This window comes from Aplidium turbinatum, chromosome 5, assembly GCF_918807975.1.
Source record: "Aplidium turbinatum chromosome 5, kaAplTurb1.1, whole genome shotgun sequence".
NCBI lineage: Eukaryota > Metazoa > Chordata > Ascidiacea > Aplousobranchia > Polyclinidae > Aplidium > Aplidium turbinatum.
Window position 1 is genome coordinate 23,959,056 of NC_137476.1, and position 23,218 is coordinate 23,982,273.

Below are 23,218 nucleotides of genomic sequence, written 5' to 3' on the forward strand. Positions count from 1 at the left end.
TTAATTTAATGCCTGGTGAACAGCCTCATTCAATTTTCAGCAGTGGTCATATTGTTAAATCGGTGTTTTGAAAAGGTGGTTTTGATGTATTGTGATAAACCCTGTAGCTTATAAATTACTATCAATTATGGCAATGTGTCTGTGGAGGATTGGACATCAAAGTCGTGTTTTGAATATCAATTTCAAGAAATCATGCCAGGTGAAAACTTGTTGGTTTTCATTGCATGCTTTTTGTATCAGCTATAAGCTCCATGTTAAATTTTGTAGTTTCCCAGCAAAGTTGCAGATTTATGTTATTTTTCTTAAAGACTTTGAAAACTCAATCAGTTTACAAAAGAAATTTATGAAATTAAACTACACAACAAACATTAACACAATATGCCAAAAATGTAATTTAGCAAGCAGTTCAGCTCAGGTCTTCATTTAGTACCAGTACTGTATATCAATATCAATGTTGCAAACGTGATGCTAACTGGAAGTGAATCTATACCTCTATCGGCTCAATAAGCCTAGCATGTTCATGAATCATGCTTATTGCTTTGCTATAACATTAAGGTGGAGGCTTGGCAACCAATGGTCAAGGGCGATGTGAAAATCATACGTTAAGACTAATTGGAGGTATGAAATTAATGAAAGGTGTAATGAGCCTCTTACAATGTAATTTCCAGTTGTGAGTTCACAAATCCAATTGGGTCACTAGTAAGTTTAATGGGATCTGTATGATAATGCAGTGATTGTGAATCAACAATTTTTATTAAGTACCGTACTTGAAAATATGACCAGTATATATTCAAGCGGAGCACTTACTTATTTTAGTGGTTTGCATATTGGATAATGAAGTGAAAAGGGTTTGCAATTAAAGAAGGTTGGAAACCATTGTGCTATGGAAATCACTTTCCATGGAAAGTAAATTGTCTTCCTTTCATACCTTCTGCAATACGGCACGGGTGCCTTTATGTTTGAACTTTCAATCTTAGATTTAAATAAAAACAGTATGCAACTGTGATAAACCTCAAATTTCTGTATGCAACTGTGATATGAAGGCAAGATTAAAGAGAGCAGGATGAAAGTTTCATTTTATTCTAAAATTTTTATAGCTCATTTTGGCAATGAGCCTGAAATTACCCAGCATTACGCTTTTTATGGTTTTTATTTTCACAAGGATGAAAATATCACTAATATATTGAAATAGTGTAGATGTTGTTTATTGAATTATGTTAACCTACTGAATGTAAACACATGATTTCTTTGGGAATGTTGAGAATCTCGTGAGATTTTTTTTTACGCAAACAATGCCATTAACCAATGGACATAGTACTATCTTTTTGTCTTGAATGTAGAGTTGTGCATTTTCTACTTCTCATCACAAAAGAGTGCAATTTTTTGATGATGCCGACTCAGCATTGGATGGATTGAAAGATGGCTCTAAACTTCTTGTTGGAGGATTTGGGTTGTGTGGAATCCCTGAGAATTTAATACAAGGCTTACTCAAGAGAGGCACAAAGAGTCTCACTGTAGTCAGTAACAATGCTGGGTAAGAAAATGTGGACTTTTGAAAAATTGGTTCTCTCTTATTATTTACTCAGTCGGGAAAAATTAGTGTTAAAAGGCTTTTATTTATTTTTTGTTGCAAAGAGATATAATCTTAGTGTGGTAAAGTTGATATCTTCAAATGTACCGTATAATTTATTGTAAATATTTCTTTAGTTTACAAAATAATATGAAGAAACAAAGTGTATTTTTTATGAAAGCTATTTATATCTCGCCTGTGAATGTAACATTGGTCATTTTATGACAAGTATTTTTCTGATAACCAACAATACAGTAGTGTTTTTTCCACTTTACAGTAGAAACTTTTGCTTTATGTATACCATATGATGTTAGTTTGTATCTTCAGTGTTGTATGACATGATGTATTTTTGCGCACTGTTTCCATTGTGGATGGCATTAAGCTATGTACTTAAATAATACAAGTTTTTGTATTTGTAGAGTTGATGACTTTGGTCTGGGCTTGTTGCTGAAACAAAAACAAATTAAGCGAATGGTTTCATCTTATGTTGGTGAAAATGCTGAGTTTGAAAGACAATATTTATCTGGGGAACTTGAGGTATTTCTTTTTGAACAAAATAAAATAATTTGGGCTTCTTAGCTTTGCATTCTACAGCAAGCACCTTCTGATGATCGCGCAGGCTGTAGTGTAAAGGTTACTTTGATTATGTATTGGTTCAATTTACAAGAACAACATGTAGCCTGCCGAACTGAATTTTGTGATGTATTTTCAACTGAATCTTGAATTTTGTCTCATATGTTCAAAAGACATTAACGAATGTGTGCGTTCATCCAAATTACTAAAACCACATGATTTTCTATACCCTTTAGGATTATTATCAGCTGACAATAGATCTCTTAGCAGTATTAGATTTGCCCAATTTTCACACTTAAATAAAGTTATTCACAGTATATACAGAATGATTTGATACAGGTTGCATATGAGTAGATTTTTTTCTATGTTTTTTTAAAGCTTTGGTAAAGAGTTGTCTTTGTTGAACCGTAGACAAACAAAACTAAGTACCTTTAGCGGGTTTAACATGTTTTATTACAGAGAAACATAACATATCATAATTAAAAATATCAACTCAAACGTTTTTGACACGTGTACGATGTACGTGTGTCCTGAATTTCAGACTTTTAAAAATTAATCTGGCATTTTCAGGTGGAGTTAACTCCTCAAGGAACCCTGGCGGAACGGATCCGTGCAGGAGGAGCTGGGATTCCTGCATTCTTCACTCCTACCGCCTTCGGAACCCTCATTCATCTGGGTGGTGCTCCAGTCAAGTATGCGGCTGACGGATCTATTGAGGAAGCCAGCCCTGAGAAAGACGTACATTTCCTAATGTTATCATCTTATAGTTGGTGGACTTTCACTAGAACATCATCGGAAAACCTATGCCACTAAGTTTTAAATACACACCTTCTTTTCTACAAATGCGTACGATGTGTTTGAATCTTGGTGATAAATTCTTTGTCTTTGTGTGATTTTGAGTTACCTTTGTGCTTTTGTTATGTACAAATGGACTGAATTTTGGCATTTGTGCTGGAAACCCGAAGAGCGCCTGGCAACACTGGTAAAAAGGAAAGCTTGGTCGTCTTACCATCTAAGTACCAAAACGTGTATTGTTCAATCATTGTGCAGTCTCGTCAATTCGACGGTCGTGATTTCGTCATGGAGAGAGCGATATTGGGAGACTATGCTCTGGTGAAAGCCTGGAAAGCAGACAAAGCAGGAAACCTGACATTTCGAAAAACTGCTCGAAATTTCAATCCACCCATGTGCAAGGTTGGTGGAAGACGGCAATGTTAAGGTACAAATGACGAAAAGTTCAATCGAGAATTTTGCCTCACAAACGTTGCGAAACAATGACACAAAGCTGCTGCAATTGTTTTCACAAATATGCATTTATTTTTTTATTTTTCATGTAAGAAATAGTGCATTTACTTTTGCAGGCTGGTAAGATATGCATAGCGGAAGTGGAAGATATAGTGGAATGCGGCGAAATAGATCCCGGAGACGTCCACGTACCAGGAATATACGTTCAACGGGTTATCAAAGGAAGTAATTACGAGAAACGGGTTGAGGTACTTTCTTCAAATATACACGGACGTAGTTAAATGAAGACATGAATGTGAAATGCACTGATTCGACCATAGTCACAAGTACCGTGGCACGACAATTCACTGACAATATCAATCGCAAAACCATTTTTTCTTGTCATACCTGAGGTTTGTAAATAATAAATTTAATGGCAGAGACTCACCCACTTCAAAGACCCAGGAAATTCAGCTCCAAGCAACCCAGCTGCCCAGATGAGAGAGCGGATCGCCCGTCGTGCAGCGCTGGAGTTCAAAGATGGGATGTACGCTAACCTTGGGATAGGGATGCCGATGCTTGCCAGTAACTACATCCCTGTTGGTGTCAACGTCACGCTTCAAAGCGAAAATGGAGTGCTTGGATTGGTTAGTTTTTTTTCTGGATTAGTTTTATGTTTCCCGCAGAGTTTTAACAAAGTAATTCACAAAGTTTTTGGTTAATTTAGATTTCATTACTCTTAGTAAGGGGTGCTCTTTCTATGGCTTTTCGACTTGCAGGCGCTGGACGGTTTAGGTACTGCGCAGTTACAATTCAATTAATTTCATTTTACTTTTTTCATTCCAACTTGTTCATGACGTTTTTCGAATTACAACATTTGTACAATTTTTATTGTACAAGCCCAGTAAAATAGACATTACCCGAAAGAGCTAATAACTGCTTGACGCAACAGCTTGGACTCTTACCTTACCTGGCATGCGCCTACATGTTGTTCATTCCTAAACCGGCCCTCAACTAGAATCTATATTTTAATATAAGAATACAATCAACTTGTTACTTATTTTAAAATTCACATCTGTAACTAACTGGGAACAAACAACGATGATTGTGCAAACAGCGAAAAACTAACAACATACGTTTTGAATGTGTAGAAAGTTTGTTCATTACATGGTCCTGTGTGTTGTCAGTGAATTATGCTAATAGAAAGTCATGTTTTTACTTCCATATTCTATATTCTTCCGTATTCTATTTTACTTCCAACATCCATATTCAGTCCTTGATGTCACTTTCGTCACAGCATGTCATCGTTGATTTACAGAAAAAAAATTGAACGTTATTTTAAAACATAGACATTCTGGTTGTTAGGTTTTACTTGTCTATGGTTAAAAAATTACCTCTCTACCAAAATTGAATTTTAAAACAGTTCTGGAAACAGCGACTTCGTTGTTTTTAATTTCATTGTTTCAACGTTATCATTAATTTTTAGGGTCCGTTTCCTAAAGTTGGTCAGGAGGATGCTGACTTAATTAACGCAGGAAAAGAAACAGTGACCATCACAAAGGGGGCATCATACTTTTCTAGCGACGAGAGTTTCAGTATGATTCGTGGAGGACACATTGATGTCACCATCCTCGGAGCGATGCAAGTCTCCCGGTGCGGTGATCTTGCTAACTGGATGATCCCGGTAACTTCCGCTATTGTTTTAATTTGCTAAATTCACAGTATATATTTCAACTTGACGTTCAGAGTCGAAAAATAATGCAACAAAAATCAACTTCTGAATTGTCGTTGTTATTTAATTTTTCTTTCTTCACATAGATTTTATGCAATTTCAAAAATTAAACATTTAAACAATCACGTTTTTCACGTTAATTATACGTTTCTCACGTAAACAATCACGTTTCTCACGTAAACCATCACGTTTCTCACATAAATCATACGTTTCTCATGTAAACAATCACGTTTCTCACGTAAATTATACGTTTCTCACGTAAATTATACGTTTCCCACGTAAACAATTACGTTTCTCTTGCACGATTTGCAGCTCATCAATCACGTCGTTGTCATTCTAGGGCAAAGTTGTTAAGGGCATGGGAGGAGCCATGGACCTCGTCGGGAGCGCCGGAACAAAAGTAGTCGTTACCATGGAGCACGAGGCGAAAGGAGGAAAACATAAGATCTTGGAAAGCTGTTCCCTCCCTCTGACTGGGAAAGCCTGCGTTGATATGATCATCACAGAAAAAGTAAGTTTCTTCAGTTTTTTAAACAAATCCAGCAGCAAAGCTTGTTCTGTCTGCAACGTGTTATATTGAATGCAAACTAAACTTAAACCGAATGCTAAACAACAAACTTGATACAAGTCAAAACTTAACGTTTCCAGACAACACTGGACGTTGACACAACATTAAAAGTGCAATTTATTTAAGGCAAACACTTTTGACGCCAGTTGACCTATTCTGAAATAAAGACCGCGTGTTTTTAGTCTAACTTATCATGTGGGACAATGGGAGAAGTGGTTTCATCCTATTTCACAAGCAGCAGTCATGGCCTCGAATCCTTTTTTCTTTCAGTGCGTGTTTGACGTCGATAAAACAAAAGGACTGATTCTTGTCGAACTAGCCGATGACGTCACTGTCGATAATGTGAAAGCCGCCACGGGCTGTCCATTCGAAGTATCACCCAACTTGAAGAAGATGGGCCAGCTCTAGTGCAGAAGTATCCCCTGGTGGAGCGGTGGTAGAAACCGTTTCTCGTTCCTTGCGCTTTTATTTATGTCAGTTGTCAGCCTGTGTGTGTTCTACCGTTCATCTCCCCTGGCAGAACATGCCACTGATGATATTTCACTCGATTGGCAGAGTTTTCTACGCTGCATCGCTTTGCAAAAGTTTTTTTTTTTTTTTTTATGTATCGTGTCTACACTTAGCCTTGCCTATTTTGTCGCGCCATCAACATTATCTTTTGCCAAATACCTACTTCACTAGTTTTGCTGTTGCGAATTGATACTTAGAGCTGGGCAATGGGCATATTGCATTGGTGAAGGGATCTCGTGTTTTACTTTGTCGTTGTGAGTTTTTTTTTACTTCTGTAACTGCATATATACAGTGTCACTCGCATCTTGTTTAAGACAGAAATCAAGCCTTTGTAATCTCCAACATTCTTTCTTGTACCTTATCGATGAAATTATTTACAAAATGATCCACGAAACTATTTGAGTCTGATCTGTCTATTGGAGAAGTCAAACCCTAGCTACAGTTTTTGTAGGTCATGATTTCATCGCTTTGTCTTGCCACTTGTTTGTTTGCCATTTTAAAATCTAGTTACAGTAAGGTAGCCTATAGTCATTTGCGATTTTTTAATTTTCAATACCAGGTGTGGTTTTCGTTTCTGACTCACGCAACTTTGCTTTTAGGGTCACTATTGTCGCAAACACGAAATAAGTTATTGAAAATATTTTTAAACTATTTTTTTGTAACTTCCAGTTTTGTTTCCACTACTTTTTTAAAAATGAGCTCAAAATCCTTTTAATATTGTAACGTCTAATCGTGTAAGCTTTTTCACTCGTGAGTTTTCGCGATCTCCCATAAATTGTGGAAAAATGCTTTGTAAGTGTAAGAAAATGATGAAGCGGTTGGTTATAACACCTGGATTACTGGCCTACATGAAAGCGGATGAAATAATTCACAGGCAACAACACTTCAACAAAAAGCGGAAATTTCATTCTGTCAATCTCAGTAACCGGTCCTGGGTCAGTGATTCAAAGCCTCCACTACAAGCAGCTATGCGAATTGTTTGGATCGGTACCGACTGCTGCGAGAGCACTCTCCTGCGAAATCCAATACGTAGTGGGCTCTTATGTTTAATGACGCTTCTTGAAATGTTTTGCAATTATGTTTCTCAAACCATTGGCTTGTTCAAATATGGAGAAAGGAAGTAGTCTAGGTTAGGGCCACCAACCTTTTCAATGTGAGGGAAACCAACATTTCACTTTTGCTGTATTATTGAAATATTAAGAGAAAGACAGAAACAAAGTAGACTACCGTATGCTTAATTTACATTTCTATGTCGAACTCACACAACGAGGATTAAAGGGGTACTAAAGGAAAAACCTGACTTGGCGATTTTCCACGTTCTTTGTGTTTAACATGCTACCATAAAACGATTTTCAATAAAATTTTGCCCCATTGCGGTCTGACCACCATTGTGGGCGTGCTTTTGTCAGGGCTTTCAAAATGAGATTGAGCCTGAGCAGCGAAGCGTGCGACTGTGCAGTCTACGTCATAAAGGCTAGCAATCAACCGATCACGCAATAATTGTTACTGCGGGCGATTTGACTGTAGGCTATGTATGTATTTACATCAAAACAGCACATTTTAACATCAAAACAGCAGACAGTTTGCTCAAAACATCAGATTGGTAACGTGGCTTTTGTTATTGCTGGCCTTTATGACGTATTCTCGAGCAGTGTTTGCACGTTTTGGTCATTTTGAAAAAAATGAAACTCTGGACTTTGGGCCTTGCCAACGCCATTGAAAACATATTTTTTTCGGTAATTGTTTTTGAAATGTATTCTTGAATGTTCAGTTTACTCATTTTAATGCTTACTTCCGGTTTGAAATTTTCCTTTAGTATGCCTTTAAATATTGTAAAAGCGTTGCAGTTAATGTAGCTTTGGGCAACATGCAACCAGTGGTGCTTCCAATATAGGCTATTACCACAAATGCTGCAGCTATTGTTTCGACGAAACTTTGCCAGGGAATCAAATGGAAGGCAGATTTTGGGATGGAAGACAGTCTTTCATCATAAACTTTTTAACTCGTATCACAATATAGGCTAGGGAACGTTCAAATATTACGTAACGCCTTCGAAGGGGGTAGTTGGTTTATGCAAAGCGTTACGTTAGCGTCACATCGGGGGGGGGAAGGGGTTCAAGCAAAACGTTACGTAACGCTTTCGAGTACGGAATGGTAGATTTTTGTGCTGAATTCGTAGTGAAAAAGCGTTACATGGGGGGAGGGGGGGTTGAAACAAACGTTACGTTGGCGTTACATGGGGGGGGGGGTCAAAAATTCGGAAAAAAAAGCGTTACGTAATATTTGAACGTTCCCGTAGCCTACAAAAGTTGTAAAATAAATTGAATAAAAGTTTCTGATTACATTTTTTAAACTGAAATAATTGTTTGTTTGCATTGACTCGGCGCGACAGTTGTTCGAGAAATTGACAACATTCATATGAGTAGGCCTACCGTAGCATACTTTCAGTTCAAACATTTAAATACACTGCAGAATGACTCTATTTGCGTGAACAATTACCGTAAAATGGGCTAACTTTGGTCCAGTTTTGAGACACAGCTTACCGTAAATCGGGGATACTGTGCCCCAGTTTTGTGATTATTTTGTTCCTGCTGAAAATGCCACAGGCATTTAAATTAATGTTTGTGTAGGGACTACTGTACCTAGTCTATCTCACTATGAAATAAATATATATATTGAAGTAAGATCAAAAAATATATATAAACTTATAAAAAAATTTCGAATATAGCTTCGTCAAACCATCCAGATGAATTTAGAACCTGGGGGCCCTCCTCTAACCCAAGAATCCATCACAACTGCCTTCGACTTGTAGACACAATAGGGAGGCAGCACCTCTTCTTCCGCATTCCCACACATCATAATAGACACTCCATTTTTAGTATGATTGATAACCCGTTCAAAGATTGTTCCGCGTTTCATAATGCATTTAACACTCCCAGGATCATTGATGAGACAGGTCTCATCATGGTTGATAGCTCCATTTGTTGCAAGGTGGGATTGCTTATAATCGGTGGCGTACTTAGCAGCCATTTGGCGGTTCTGGCTCTGCGACAGGCTGCAAGGGGGCGGCAAAATGAGGCTGCACAGTGCACACAGCACGAGAAATGAAGGAATGCAAAAATAAATAAAAAGTAAAACAAGAAAATGATTTACAAAGAGACAGCTAGCAAGTAAGACGATGCATGTTTCAAGCTTTGGACAGATTTAAATTTGAAGCTGAAACTAGGTTTACGTACGTCATACACCACTTGAATGATATGTTTGGATTTTTGAATCCTCACACGCTGCTGCAAAGCGAAAGTCACAATGGATTCACCAACGCTTTTAAAAGCACTTATGACGACGAGGTGGACTTTTTGGAGTTAGCTGTGGAAATTGACAGATTTAAGAGGCTGGTGCGAAGCAGTGAAACCACGTTTGATCGTAATGCAACAGCGTTTGATGTTTTACAGTGGTTAGCTAAATCACACCTACTTGATTCGACACCATATTTACCATGAATGATGATCGGCAATCAGCTCTATCGATTCTTTCTATAGAAAGTGACTACGTTCAGAGGCGTTTTTTTTTTTGGTTGATTGGTTTTGAATCATTATCCTCGGACTGACAAAGCCTTGATTGGTTATTCCTGGCTTGACGCAGGGCCGGTTACCGAGATTGGTAGACTGTTGTTGTTGAAGTGTTGTTGCCTGGGAATTATTCCATTCAATAGGTGCCGCTGAATGGAGAGCAGTCATGAAATGCGTTGCTCAAGCCCACACCCCGAGAGTCGAACCAGCGCAGCGTGATCTTGAGCCGGGCGCGTAACCACTGAGCTAACGGGGTGGACTATTGATCTTTTATTTGCCTAATACATTTGTTGTCTATTTTTTGTCTTTTATTTTTGGCCTTCACGCTGAGACAGTGAGGCTTCTTTCTCTAGCAATATAGAACTTCTGAGACGCGGCACATTATTTGTAATTATTTTTATTGAAAAGATTGCTTGAACATGAAACTATTTCATAATTTACTGCAGTCAGAGCGGAATTTTCAACGAAAGCCAAGGGCGGCAGCATATGCTCCTATGCCACTGCTTGTAATGCATTGAAGATGTTGTTGTGGTAGTCTGTTAAAACAGTCTCATTTACCTTTGCTCGAGCTCGTTTTATGTTTGTTGCAATTCGCTTTGTGTAGGCCTAATCACTAATCAGAATGTCTTTTCATAAAATAAAACATGTATTCAGTACCAGGTATATTATTTTGGAATCCTTTGACAACTCTACTTTTCATGTCCAGATAACTCTTTACATAATGGCGAACATCTTGAGTCGTGGCAGGAAAGCCGTAATCACACATGGCCTGTAGGCCTACTCTGCTTAGGATTAACCTCTCTTCTTCAAAGGATAGGACAGGTGGTCTACAAATTGTTTTCTTGTGCTTGCCCTTTAACTTGTTCATCAGAGTACTTCTTGGTAGACTTTTCTGTATAATTTCTCAGCATCACGCTGAGAAAGTTCCCCAGAATGTATTCGTTTTAGACATTCTTCGAGGGTTTCGTCAGTGTAATCCTAGTATCGGCTTGCTCCAACACGGCGCTTATGTACTCTTGGCATTTCAAAATTTGTATAATTTGTTTTAATTCATGTCGGTAACCAGTGGTGGCCTTAAGGTTTTGTGGGCCCTGGACAAGAAGTAACATGAGGGCCCCCTACAACACGGTATCGACATGTAGGGACCCGAATGAATTTCCATTGTTTTTAGCTCTCTACAAAACGTAATTCTCACATAACATTTACGTTTCTTAAAAACTCACTGAACCCAAAAGTGAGAATAAATCTAGGCTAGTTGCGCTTCTTAAGAAAACTCACTTGTTGTGCACCGAGATAATATTGATGGATCATGTTTTACTCAAATAACCTTTCACCGGCAGCTTTCTCAAGTGAGTCTGTTAAAATGGCCATTTATTGCTTATTCAGTGTATCCGCGATTCACCTCTGCAATGGAATCTCACTAGCAGGAGTTCAACCAACGGTTCAACCTAGTTCGTAAACATTGTTGGAATTTGCCAATTTTAAATTACGAAACTGTTTCTTTTTCCTTTTTCTGAAAGTGCTTTATATACCTCTGCACAAAACAATTTTGACATATAATATAAGATTTACTCATAAGATTCAATTTTAACAGAGACTCTTAATATTACTGGAAATTAACTGAGACTCATCGTGTTACCTTTGTGCCATCGAAGCTTTGTTACGCCAGCAGCGGTTCTGCTGTTATAAGGGGTTATAAACATTTAATATAAAAAAAACCTAGAACCCCTGCATTTAATATAAATAAAAACTGAGAACCCCTGCATTGGTGCCCCGAGTGTTTCCTTGGCAAGAAAGAAGTAAGAAGAGAACAGGAAAATTCAACCAAAAAGGAGTATTAGTTTATAGTCAACTTCAAGCCGAAAAAGATCGAAAATCAAAGAGTTTCTGCTACCGAACTGAAGAAATCAACTAACGGCGAGTGCTTGTTTTCATTTTGTTTTTTAATCTATCTATTGCCTTTTATCAACCGCCCAATTTTCAAATGGAAGCGATAATGTTTTATCTCGTATTGCTAAATATTTTCTCAGTTACAACGCTATTAGACGTTGTAGAAAGTATGTTGATAATTAACTTGTATGCTTGTCTCGCACACTGTCCTTCATACTGCATTTTAACGTTAAAGCAAAAAGCGCTTTTGCCTAATTCACAAAAACAACGTTATTTTACATCGATGATCGTTGATAGAGACAAATGCCTGTAATTCAAAAGCTACAACGAGTACCGTAATTTTGTTGACGACTTCGCCTTCTAATCACAATGCGTTCGCAAAAAGGCTTTTTGGAATGAATGAATGAAAACGTAGTGTTTTTGTTGACAGCCTTTTGGAAAGTATAATGAATTGGTACGCGTTAAACTCTGTCGTATTTTCTCTCATTTATCTTTATTCTCTGTTCTACATAAATTCGGCATAGTTCTTACTATAAATAAATTGCTATTTTTTCTAAATATATACAAATTTGCGCTGGCGCATTTTGTTGACGTGGGACAAAATTTCTGACGTAATAACGCTTTTTTGATAGCACTGATTTTTACAAGCTACTATGCTTGAACTTTTTGTTTATTGTCTGAGCAGCGTGGCTAATGGAGCAATCAAGCCCCCACGCAATCTTGTCTGAGCAGCGTGGCTAATGGAGCAATCAAGCCCCCACGCAATCTTGTCTGAGCAACGTGGCTAATGGAGTCCAAACTTGGCCCCCACGTACCCTTTCAAAGCATGTGGCTAATGGTACCTAAATGTGGTCCCCACATAGCTATTTTTTACTTTTTATCGAGGTCAACCTGGCATGTTGTAGGGCATGTTTTGACATTGCCTGAGAAATAGCACAGTCTATTCTCATTTTTAAAACAACATTGCTTAGGCCCTCAATCGCATCGCGATACACTGCAACTATAGCAGTTTTTTTGCAGCTCAAGCTAAATCGCTGGCTGTATTTTTTGCCGAAGCTTTTTGCAACTTCATAAACGAAGTTCAACTTCTGCACAAGTGCCATCCGTCAGTTGTGGTCAGATATTTTGATTCTCGTCAATCGATCGCGTTAGCCAAATGCGTGTGTGTTTTTTCTCTCTTCGTTTCAATACTCTACCTCTACATTCTTTCAACGTTATCTTGCGACCTTTTCTATGTTTCTTTACCTTTTTCTACATCCCAGACGGTATTTCTAAATTATCTCTAATTCTCTACCAATAATTCGACTATTTGCTTTTTTTCGGAATAAGAAGTCTTGTAGTGAGTGCTGCTGTAATTGTTAATTGCTCTTGCGTGAATTCATTCGCTTTGCATTGTTTTGATGTCGTTTTTTATATACTGTTTTAGCTACAACACATTATTTCTGCACCTTGTATTTGTATTACTTTCAGGAGAAATCACCAGAGCAGATTTACTGGCAGTGACGCACAAAGCCTGGTTCGATTCGGAAAGCTCGAAACGCAACAGAACACTCTGATGAAGTGAGAAGCCTAATCATATGGATGCTTCACAATGAACTCTGAAGTATAAAAACATTATCCGAATCAAGCCAGAGACTTAAAGACGAACACACGCCACGCTCGCATGATTTCTCTTTAAAAAAAAAAAATATATATATACATAAAAAAATAAAAATTAAACATGGCAAGTCAAGGCTTGCTTGCGCCAGACTTTCATCCGATGAAACTTGCGATTATTTTTAACACGCTTCTATATTTTTGTGCCTTTGTTTGCTCATCATTTAACGCCATTTCTTCATGCTTTTTAAAAGGACTTTTCAATCCGATTTTTACGACCTGCATAACCACATTATTGCATCAATTATCGTGTTTATTTTTTAGTTTTACTTTCACCTTTTTGTTAATTTTAAGACGTGTGATCTTCGATCCCACGGTCTTAAAATTTGCAGGGAGTGATTGTAGGGACCCGAATGAATTTCCATTGTTTTTAGCTCTCTACAAAACGTAATTCTCACATAACATTTACGTTTCTTAAAAACTCACTGAACCCAAAAGTGAGAATAAATCTAGGCTAGTTGCGCTTCTTAAGAAAACTCACTTGTTGTGCACCGAGATAATATTGATGGATCATTTTTTACTCAAATAACCTTTCACCGGCAGCTTTCTCAAGTGAGTCTGTTAAAATGGCCATTTATTGCTTATTCAGTGTATCCGCGATTCACCTCTGCAATGGAATCTCACTAGCAGGAGTTCAACCAACGGTTCAACCTAGTTCGTAAACATTGTTGGAATTTGCCAATTTTAAATTACGAAACTGTTTCTTTTTCCTTTTTCTGAAAGTGCTTTATATACCTCTGCACAAAACAATTTTGACATATAATATAAGATTTACTCATAAGATTCAATTTTAACAGAGACTCTTAATATTACTGGAAATTAACTGAGACTCATCGTGTTACCTTTGTGCCATCGAAGCTTTGTTACGCCAGCAGCGGTTCTGCTGTTATAAGGGGTTATAAACATTTAATATAAAAAAAACCTAGAACCCCTGCATTTAATATAAATAAAAACTGAGAACCCCTGCAGACAAATTAAAGTACGCAAACTCAAATAACCATAAATCACAATAACACAAAAAGGAAATAACATGATACAACAACAAAAACAATAAGGATGAATTCTATAAACTATGGTGGAAAAGTTCAAGTCAAGTAAAGAAAGTTTAAGTTATCCTTCTGCTAGTGCTGAATGTAAATTTTATTTGTGCATATTTTGGATAAGCGCGGGCCCTGGGCGGTCGCCCAGTTTGGCCACCACTGCTGGTAACTAAATTCTGTAAAAGGCATATTTTAATGTTAAAGTGACACTGTTAAAATTTTTCCTTGTTCTGGTACCGCACCGGTACTCTATAATGCTGTTCAAAGTATAGCCTACAATAAAACAAGAATTACCAACACCTATTTATGTCTAGCATGCTCCCCTGTCCTTTGAGTTGGGGTTAAGATTGGGGCTAGCCTCTAAGGTTTGGGTCAATGAGGTTTAGGGATAGGTTTAGATTTAAGATTTGGATTAGTTCAAGACTGGGGAGTGTACTAGACGTAACCCATTTCTAAATTTAAAAGGACAAAGCACCGAATGCAGGAAAGTGGGAAAAGCTGTTGGGCAGTGGGCCAAAGTTGGAATGTAGTTGGCCAAAGTTGCACTTTTTGTATCATCAACCTTGGGAAACTTTGTCCTCCCCTCAAAATTTGAAACCTGCAAAGATTTTTATATAAATACACATTGTATTTTGAAGATGTATTTTTACTACTTGTGAAACATATGATCACTACGGTACATTCAACAGATTTTTAGTTTCACAAAAAGTGCAGCGGTACAAACTCAATAAAATACTTGAAAATGGGTACCGTTAATAAAATGCCCAGCATTTTAGGTCTCTTAATCATAAACCACTTTACACACATGTTTTGCAGACTTTCATAGGCTATCTATAACATCAAACCAAATAAAACCAGTTGAGAAAGATATAGAACACCAGCATGAAAACTGATAGCCTAAACTCGCTTTTTGGATTTGGCCAAAGTATCACCACGGCTTAATCTAACCTCGCATTACGGTACTTTAATTTTACAATGGTGCTGGGAGAAAACTTTAATTATGACCCATATATGCAAAGTTTCTGATATGACCCAACTTGAAAGGGGGGGGGGGGGGGGGGGGACAATCGTCATTCAACATTAATTACAATAGTATTAAATATTTGGGGGGGAGAGATTGTCCCTCCTAGCTCTGTGACTATGTTCTTGATACGAGATGACTTTGCGTAACACTCAATGCAATTTAAAAAAGTTGAGAATCCCTTCAAGTCGGCACTAATCAACTATTGCAACTTTGACTCGTTACAAAAGTTTCGGAAATCACTGAATTGGTTGTTTTCTTCCACAAAGCAAACAGACTGCAAATGAATATTTTTCCAAAATTCATTTGGAAAGTCATCGCAAAGGAAGTCATTAAAATGAAAACTTTCTTGATCAACAGGAAATTTTGTCGTGGTAACACTTGTTATCAAATGATGTTTGTTGAATTGAAAAGCGTTGGCGATTCGTGCATTTTTGATTTTCTTGTGGCTTATTTTATGAGTCAATAGTAGCAAGTCAACAAAAGCGCATTTGTTTTTTTTTTATAGGCGGTGTTGTGAAAGATTTGGCAGCAATAAATCAAGCAGCAAAATTGTTGCTTGCCTGGTGCTTTAAATGCTGTGTAGAGTTGTTTTTCTGAAAGTACTCAATTTTTGATAACCCTGACATGCCAGTTGTTTGCTAAAAAATCTGGAGATTATTGCCTTTTTTTAAATTAAAAAATTGATTTTGTGACAAAATGTCAGGAAACGAAGACATAGCCTAAGTAGGCTAAGCAGAACTGACTGCAAGATTTAAATCAGATAATAATTAATAAAAATAAAATAGCCTACTTAAGACTTTTCATTTTCTATTTTTTTTTTTGCGACACGCACAATAACGACACCAGAGTTTGTATCTAAGATTACTGCAATCTGCAGAATGCTTTGACGTAGATCTACGCATCAGTGACAAACTGACAACGACTACTTTTAGAGAATAAAGAGTGACAAGACATACTTTTAATTTAAAATATTATTTGATATTGCAATTCTTCCAGTTTTTTTATTTACATTATTTTGCCAGACGAATTTGGTGATTTTTTACATAGGCCCTATCAACAAGCCAACGTGTTCAGCAAAATTCGAAGTTGCATAAATCAACTTTATAGGTTTCTATCTAAATCATGAGGCCTACAAAATTCTCAAACTAAGGACAAACTCAAGCTAGTTTTAAATTGTAGTTTGAGCAACTCTGGGCCTATGTTTATTTACAAGAAGCTTATTGGCACTGAACTTGTCAAATTGTTGGCTAATCTGTCTCTGGAATGAATACTCGTTTTGAACGCAAGTGTCAAAAACGTCACTTCAACATGTAGGCCTAGCAAATTTTCAAGTTTGTTTTGAAAATAGTCCAGCTGAAGTAAAACTCAATTTGTGAAAGGTTTAAGTTAACTTTAAATACAGTAATTATGAAGTGCTTGATTCTTCTTTATTGGATTTTCTGCATCGTTCAGTATGGAGCTTCATTAAAATTTGGAAACTTGGGCATTTTTGGCCGATTTAGTGAGTCGGCAACACTTTGTTGCATTTTTAAACCATCTACAGTAGTAAAGGGAAATAGTGAGCTTTGTATCATCGACTGGTAAACCTTGTAGTCTAAAGCAAAGAAACAGCATTAGAATTATTATTGATGAGTTCAAGGGTGGCTGCTTGACTTGAAGACCTTGAATGGTTACTTCGCATCCTCCCGTTGCGGTTATGCTATTGCTGTATCAGTTTCTTTTCTTTTTTTGATTGCGATCTTTTCAACAGTTTTACTGTACATTGTGTTTCGATTTATCGCACATATTTTTCGCAGCAACCAATAAACATCTATCCATCCAACTATAGTCAGGTGTACACGATGAGTAGCTGGTACGCTACTCCGCAACCGGCTTGCTGCGACATCTACTATATATACTGCATGTGCTATGAAACAACTCGTGCACAGCGATCCCAAGTCTTACAAAAATTTATTCATAATTATATTCATTTAAGGGCTGTTTGATCTGTTTTGTTTTAATGCGCAAGTCAGCTCGAAATCGTTAGCCAGAAGTTCTGTGAAGTTTTCATATTCTTTGCTTTCAAAACTGAAATAGGCTTTAGAGGGCTGCCTGAAGTGCATTGCTCAATCGCACATCCAGAAAGTTGAACTATCGCTTTTGCTTCATCTTGCAGTTTCTTATTTCGCAAAGTCTAGCGTTCATAGAGTATAAGACGATGGATTGAAATAGACTTTTTTCACCAAGCGGAACAGTACGGTTGACCTGAAATCCATTTGCGACAAATGTTAAATTTCAAGACAAGAAATCGATTTTTTTTTCGTATGTCACACGGCCGTAGCTCTGAGCATCGAGCAAGCTCTTGCTCTATCGTGGAATTTGGCCAAGTCTTGTGCAGAACGTTTTTCTTTCAGATAAAGGCCACCGTTTGCTGAAGTTCGCATTTGTACCTTGTCTTCCTAAGGAATAAAAGTACCGTAGCCGACATCTTCACCTATAAGCAGTGTTCCCTCTAAGAAAATTTTACGCTGAGCAAATATTTGATTTAGTGAGCATGAGCATTTTAATACTGAGTTAAATTGAATTACCTAACTATAGTACATTTCAATCTCGACTATATTCACTCCTTTCAACAAGTTTTAGCAATCTCATGTTGTTTTGAGACACATTACTCAAACCATCCCAAAAAAACGCAACCCGCAACCTTCAAAAAACTTCCACAACTAAGGACGAAAACCAGCCCAATTGGGCATGAAAACCGCTAGGTTGGCAACCCTGATCCACGAGTGTGGAGTGTTTGTGAAGCAAAGACAAAGGATTGTGATGTAACAAAAGGGTACTGTATGCTCATGTGCATCAGCACAAGGTATAAATGCGATAAGCGCAGAAGCGTTCTGTCCAAAAATAATGTTGAAGATCGTTTTACTTTTAAATTTGGAAATTGCAAGTGCGCAAGAATGAGATTTTACTGCGCAAATAGTCTGGTAGGGGAAAGGTGTGTATTTTGAACCCCTTAAAGAAAAATAAGCACAACTCAGCCAACTTCCGGTCAATGTGTATCATTTTTCACCCAGATACAGTCTAGGTACTTGCAAACCAGTGTAGAAAATATAAATCACATACAATAAAAAAATACAGAATAATTAAGCAATAAAAAATGTTCAAAAATGGTCCAAATTACACATATGGTGTGTATTTTGGACCATTTGGGTGTGTATTTTGGACCATTGGAGTATGTAATTTCAACTGAAGTTGCTTGAGGTCTTCGAAATGAAATTTCTGGATGACGGTTCAAGAATCCCTAAAGCCAATCTTTTTCAGCCAGGCCCTTTTCACTGTTGAAGCGGGTATTGATATTATTGACAGACGCAATGTCATATGCAAGCTTTCTTAAATCTATGGCCCCTAAACCATAAAATCTTCACTCCATTTCCAAAACATGTTTGACCAGTTGATCTTCAATATTTTCGGGAAGATCAAGTTGTCGACCAATGGCTTTTGACACTTGTGTATCATATTTATTGGTAGCCTGTTATGGACATGTTTTAACACTACAGCTTTGGGAATTTTGAACTGACGCGATGCTGCATAGGTGAGATGACTGGTCCAAATTACACACTGTCATGCACTGTTAAAAATTATCAACTATGACTTCCACACTTGGTTACAAGTCTTGTAATTGAGCACAACATCTCCTTATAGGTTAAAGATAATACCAACATCATATCAGACTCAAACGTCATGCCAATAACGTCTCAGCGCTTAGCAATCAACTCCCCAAAATAACATCAGCATACCCAAAACCACAAATTCCAATCTCTCGTCCACGTTTCTAAACCTAATGAGCTGAGTTTTTCACATCCGGGCTATTATTATTTTTTCTTTCAAGCTGTTCAAAAATACTGACAAAACGATTTTTATTTTTTGAGTTAGGGGACTGGTCCAAATTACACACTGGTCCACGTTACACCACTTTCCCCTAGTACTGCGCATTTGCTCAGTTGCGCACCTTAGAGGGAACACTGCCTATAAGCAAAAGCAAACTTAATTGAACTACGAAATGGCAGAACTCTTAATAGGCTACTTAAAACTTGACAAATTCCATTGTGATAATTTGGTGATTTTTGTTGAATATCTCGAGCAAATTTTAAAAACAGCTATTGATATGCTGCTGCAAATAGCCCATACCGTAGGCTACACCACTTAGTATAGTTGAGTGAACATTTGTTCTTCATGTTTGCTATTGATCAAAAGCCATCAATGACCAATTTTGTTTAAAAAAGTGTCACGGATAGGTTGCATTGGTAGAAGTTGATCACAACTATCAAAAAGTGTTCAAAAATTGTGAAGCTAAATGCACTGTCTGTGCGTTTGTTTTTATTGAAACAAGAGCAAAAACTTCCCAATATTGATCAGAAAATACATTTACAGTACATTTATTGTTTTTGAATAATATTTTTGCCTAAGTGTGCTAGGCTACTGAAGTTTTTAAGTAGGTTACAAATGAAAAAAGGTTGCAAAGTAATGCAATAACTAATGCAATTAATTGTTTCTGTTTAGAGACCACTCTTGCCCCAATCGACAATTCTGATCCTACATTGTGCAGACTGCAGAGAACAACCCAGAAAGTGGGGACTTTGTCAGGGCACAAGTAACCCAAAACGGTCAACAACCGACGCCTGTCAAAGAGGTAGCCTACATGGGTAACAATACTTTTTGAACCTTTTAATTTCATTTGTAACTAAATTTATGTTTTAGGCAGTTTGGTAACTTTAAACAAGCAAAACTTAAATTTACCTCAATTTTTGAAAATAATTTGTATTAAGTTATCTACAGTAGCTTTTGGAGAAAGTAATTTTGCAATACCACTACAGATAATAATTGACAACCAATCAATAGGAATGCAGAATGCATTATTCAAATAATACAGTAAACTAACATACAAATTAAATTCAAATTTGTATTTTTTATCGCTCGTTGTTTTCGCAATGCAACATTTGTCACATTTTGATAAATACCTCTAAACAAAATAATCCTAGCACCTTTTGAATGTGTTTCTTTAGCTACTCAGCCTGTTACTGTGCAAATTGTGTATTATTTGTATCTCATAGTCATTTTTTGCTGTAGGTTAGTTTCCTGATAAAGACATTGCTGATGAGTTTGCTAAAAACGTTTAAACGTAATTGTATGTTGGTTAATACTTCGTAGTCTACTAATAAAAAAAGAGTGTTTACAAATATTCTTATTTGTTTTAGAAATATTCTTAAGTGTTTACAAATATTCCCCGTCGAAATATTTTTATTTGTTTACAGTGACTGAGAAATGCAGCAGAGGTACACTTCAAGCAAGTCACTTCATGGCAAGTGTTCTTTCTGATCAAGTGGAAATGTACTGGAACAGTCCACCCAGTCCACCAACTGGAAATGTACGATGCAGAAGATTTACTCACAATCATGAGTACATTGAGGAAAATCAGAAGCAGAACAGGCCTAAACGTTTTTCGAGCTTTGGGAATGTCACAGTTATGAATAGACCTTTAGGCCGGTGGCCATTCCTCCGTGAGAGTGGTGGGCCTATGATTTTCAGAGATGCTCTTGCTGGTTGCACTAGGCGCAAAAAGCGACAGGTATGTAAAGAACAATTTACATGACACTGAAAGTTAAGTAAGCACTTTATTTGTTTTTCTTTTCTAAGTAGGCTACTCGAGTAGAGTCCGTGGACTACTTGTGATAAAACGAAACGATATCTGTGTTTATTGTATTTTAAAGTATTACATTAAGTCTAAACCAGCGGTTCTTAAACTGGGGGGCGCGAAAGGTTCACAAGGGGGGCGCGAGCGATGTCAAACTATGTGACTAAACGCATGTGACTAAACGTCGCGTAATGAAATTTTGGGGTCGTGATGAAACAGTTTAATTTAGTCTAGTGCCGGTAGCTTGTAGTCTTGCCATGATGTCAATTGAAGAGGAAATGCTGTTTTGCAGACCTCTCGAAACGACTACTAAAGCAGAAGACATATTCCAAGTTGTCACCACATTTTTTGACAACAATGATTTAAAATGAGATAAACTTGTGGGTGTCTGCACTGACGGTGCTCCAGCAATGATTGGATCTAGAAGTGGATTTATTGCCAGGATAAAGCCAAAAAGTCCCAGTGCCATTGGATCTTACTGCGTGATTCACCGTGAGGCTCTGGCCTCCAGGACTCTACCAGCTGCAATGAAAGATAAGCTTACAGTAATCATACGAGCCGTCAACTTCGTCAAAACCAGTGCCGTCAATACGAGACTGTTTACCAAGTTGTGCAAGGATATGGATTCGAACCATGAGACTCTCCTCTTCCATACATCTGTTCGTTGGTTATCGAAAGGTAATATGTTAGCCCGCGTGTATGAAATGAGAGATGAACTGATGCTATTTTTGGAAGCTCATGGGAAGCAAGATCTCCTTCTGCCATTTTCATCAGAGAAGTTTCAGCTGGAGTTGGCATACCTCGTGGACATTTTCGAGGCCCTCAATAACTTAAATCTGCTCTTGCAGGGCAGAAATACTAACCGGATTAATAGCTATGATTCCATTCGAGCATTTGTGGAAAAGCTGGGGTTGTGGCACCGCCGAAAACAAATAGGAAATGCAGCTTCATTTCCCAATCTAGATACTGCACTTGACAAAAAGTAACTTGAGCTGGAAGGTGAGCTTAAGGCTGAAGTGGAGGCTCACCTTCAGCTTTTGAAACAAGAATTCGAACGCTATTTCCCAGACTTGGGTGACACCGACCTTCCAGAATGGAAGATGACAAGAAATCCCTTTCGTGTTAACGAGGACATTCTTCCCGACGGTTTGCAAGAGGAGTTTTTGGAAATAAAGTGTAACTCCACTGCAAAAGACGATTATGAAGCAATTCCACTAACTGATTTTTGGGTTAAATATTTGCACATATACAAGGGAGTGGGTAGCGTGGCGATACGCACACTTCTTCTGTTTTCGTCCACTTATCTGTGCAAAAGTGGCTTTTCTACACTTTTGAACATAAAAACAAAACATCGAAACAAACTTATTGATTGTGAAGCCGATCTGAGGTGTGCAATATCAGCTACAAAGTCTCGAATTAAACTTTTGGTTTCCGAAAAACAATTACATCCCTCACATTAATGAAAGCTAAATATAAATTCCTGTAGTCATTAGTAGTTGGAGATGCATGTCTATTGCCCCATCGGTATCACCGGAAGTAGCACCACAGGTTCTATCACCTTACGGGTATCACCGGGTAGCACCACAGGTAGGGTATCACCATCTGATTTCGGCGCGTGACATCATTCTATGATAGTATTGGTTTATTAAATATGATAAATAATAATTGTTTTTGAAATGTGTTCCTTTCTTATTTTTCGAATCTGTTAAGAGTGATATTAATAAAACCGTTTTGTTCTACACAGCTGTTGGTGGTTAGGCGTAAAACTCTCATAAGCCGTTGTTGCTGTGGATTGCACGAACTCAGCCTGCTTCCTGTATAATGATATCTTCAGAATAGCCTAGCAAGGTCTAAAGTCCAGTAAGCAAAGGCTGGCAGAAGAATTATTTACGGTTTCTAAAGTATTGAGAGTGAGAGCTTGTAAATGATGTGATTTTAACTATTTTTCATCTTCGCTTCGAAGTACTGCCATAATTATTATTCCAATACAAGTCCTAAACACACCTAAAGCATATACTTGAAGATCATAAAGGTTTATTAACGTTATTTATATTTCTTGCTCAACAAACATAAAAATATCAATCTCACAAAATATTTGCTAATGTAGTGTTGCTGATTTAAACTGCAGATCGTTTGGTTCTAGGCATATAGAGCATCACGATTTAAATACCATAAACGAATGTTTGTTTTT

The 23,218-nt window shown here is 37.4% G+C and overlaps 2 protein-coding genes across 2 annotated transcripts; both read left to right on the top strand.

The window, feature by feature from the left end:
* The first annotated feature begins 71 nt into the window (after window positions 1–71).
* LOC145769973 (succinyl-CoA:3-ketoacid coenzyme A transferase 1, mitochondrial-like) lies at window positions 72–7,779 on the top strand. The gene is made up of 10 exons (XM_082581541.1): window positions 72–199; window positions 1,341–1,534; window positions 1,990–2,107; window positions 2,714–2,881; window positions 3,194–3,337; window positions 3,505–3,636; window positions 3,808–4,014; window positions 4,854–5,051; window positions 5,440–5,610; window positions 5,938–7,779. Exons 1-10 carry the CDS (start codon window positions 128–130, stop codon window positions 6,073–6,075), a joined length of 1,542 nt encoding a protein of 513 aa, XP_082437667.1. The 5' UTR covers window positions 72–127; the 3' UTR covers window positions 6,076–7,779.
* A 13,658-nt stretch (window positions 7,780–21,437) lies between these two features.
* LOC145771047 (protein FAM200C-like) lies at window positions 21,438–22,013 on the top strand. Its single transcript, XM_082582791.1, has one exon. It carries the CDS (start codon window positions 21,438–21,440, stop codon window positions 22,011–22,013), a length of 576 nt encoding a protein of 191 aa, XP_082438917.1.
* Window positions 22,014–23,218: the final 1,205 nt, after the last annotated feature.

Bases quoted from the DNA above. Each gene is read 5' to 3' on its own strand.
- LOC145771047 (XM_082582791.1), top strand. From the start codon at position 21,438: ATGATTGGATCTAGAAGTGGATTTATTGCCAGGATAAAGCCAAAAAGT.
- LOC145769973 (XM_082581541.1), top strand. From the start codon at position 128: ATGGCAATGTGTCTGTGGAGGATTGGACATCAAAGTCGTGTTTTGAAT. The intron at 1,535-1,989 runs GTAAGAAAATGT...TTGTATTTGTAG, and splicing joins GTAGTCAGTAACAATGCTGG to AGTTGATGACTTTGGTCTGG. The intron at 3,338-3,504 runs GTTGGTGGAAGA...TTACTTTTGCAG, and splicing joins TCAATCCACCCATGTGCAAG to GCTGGTAAGATATGCATAGC.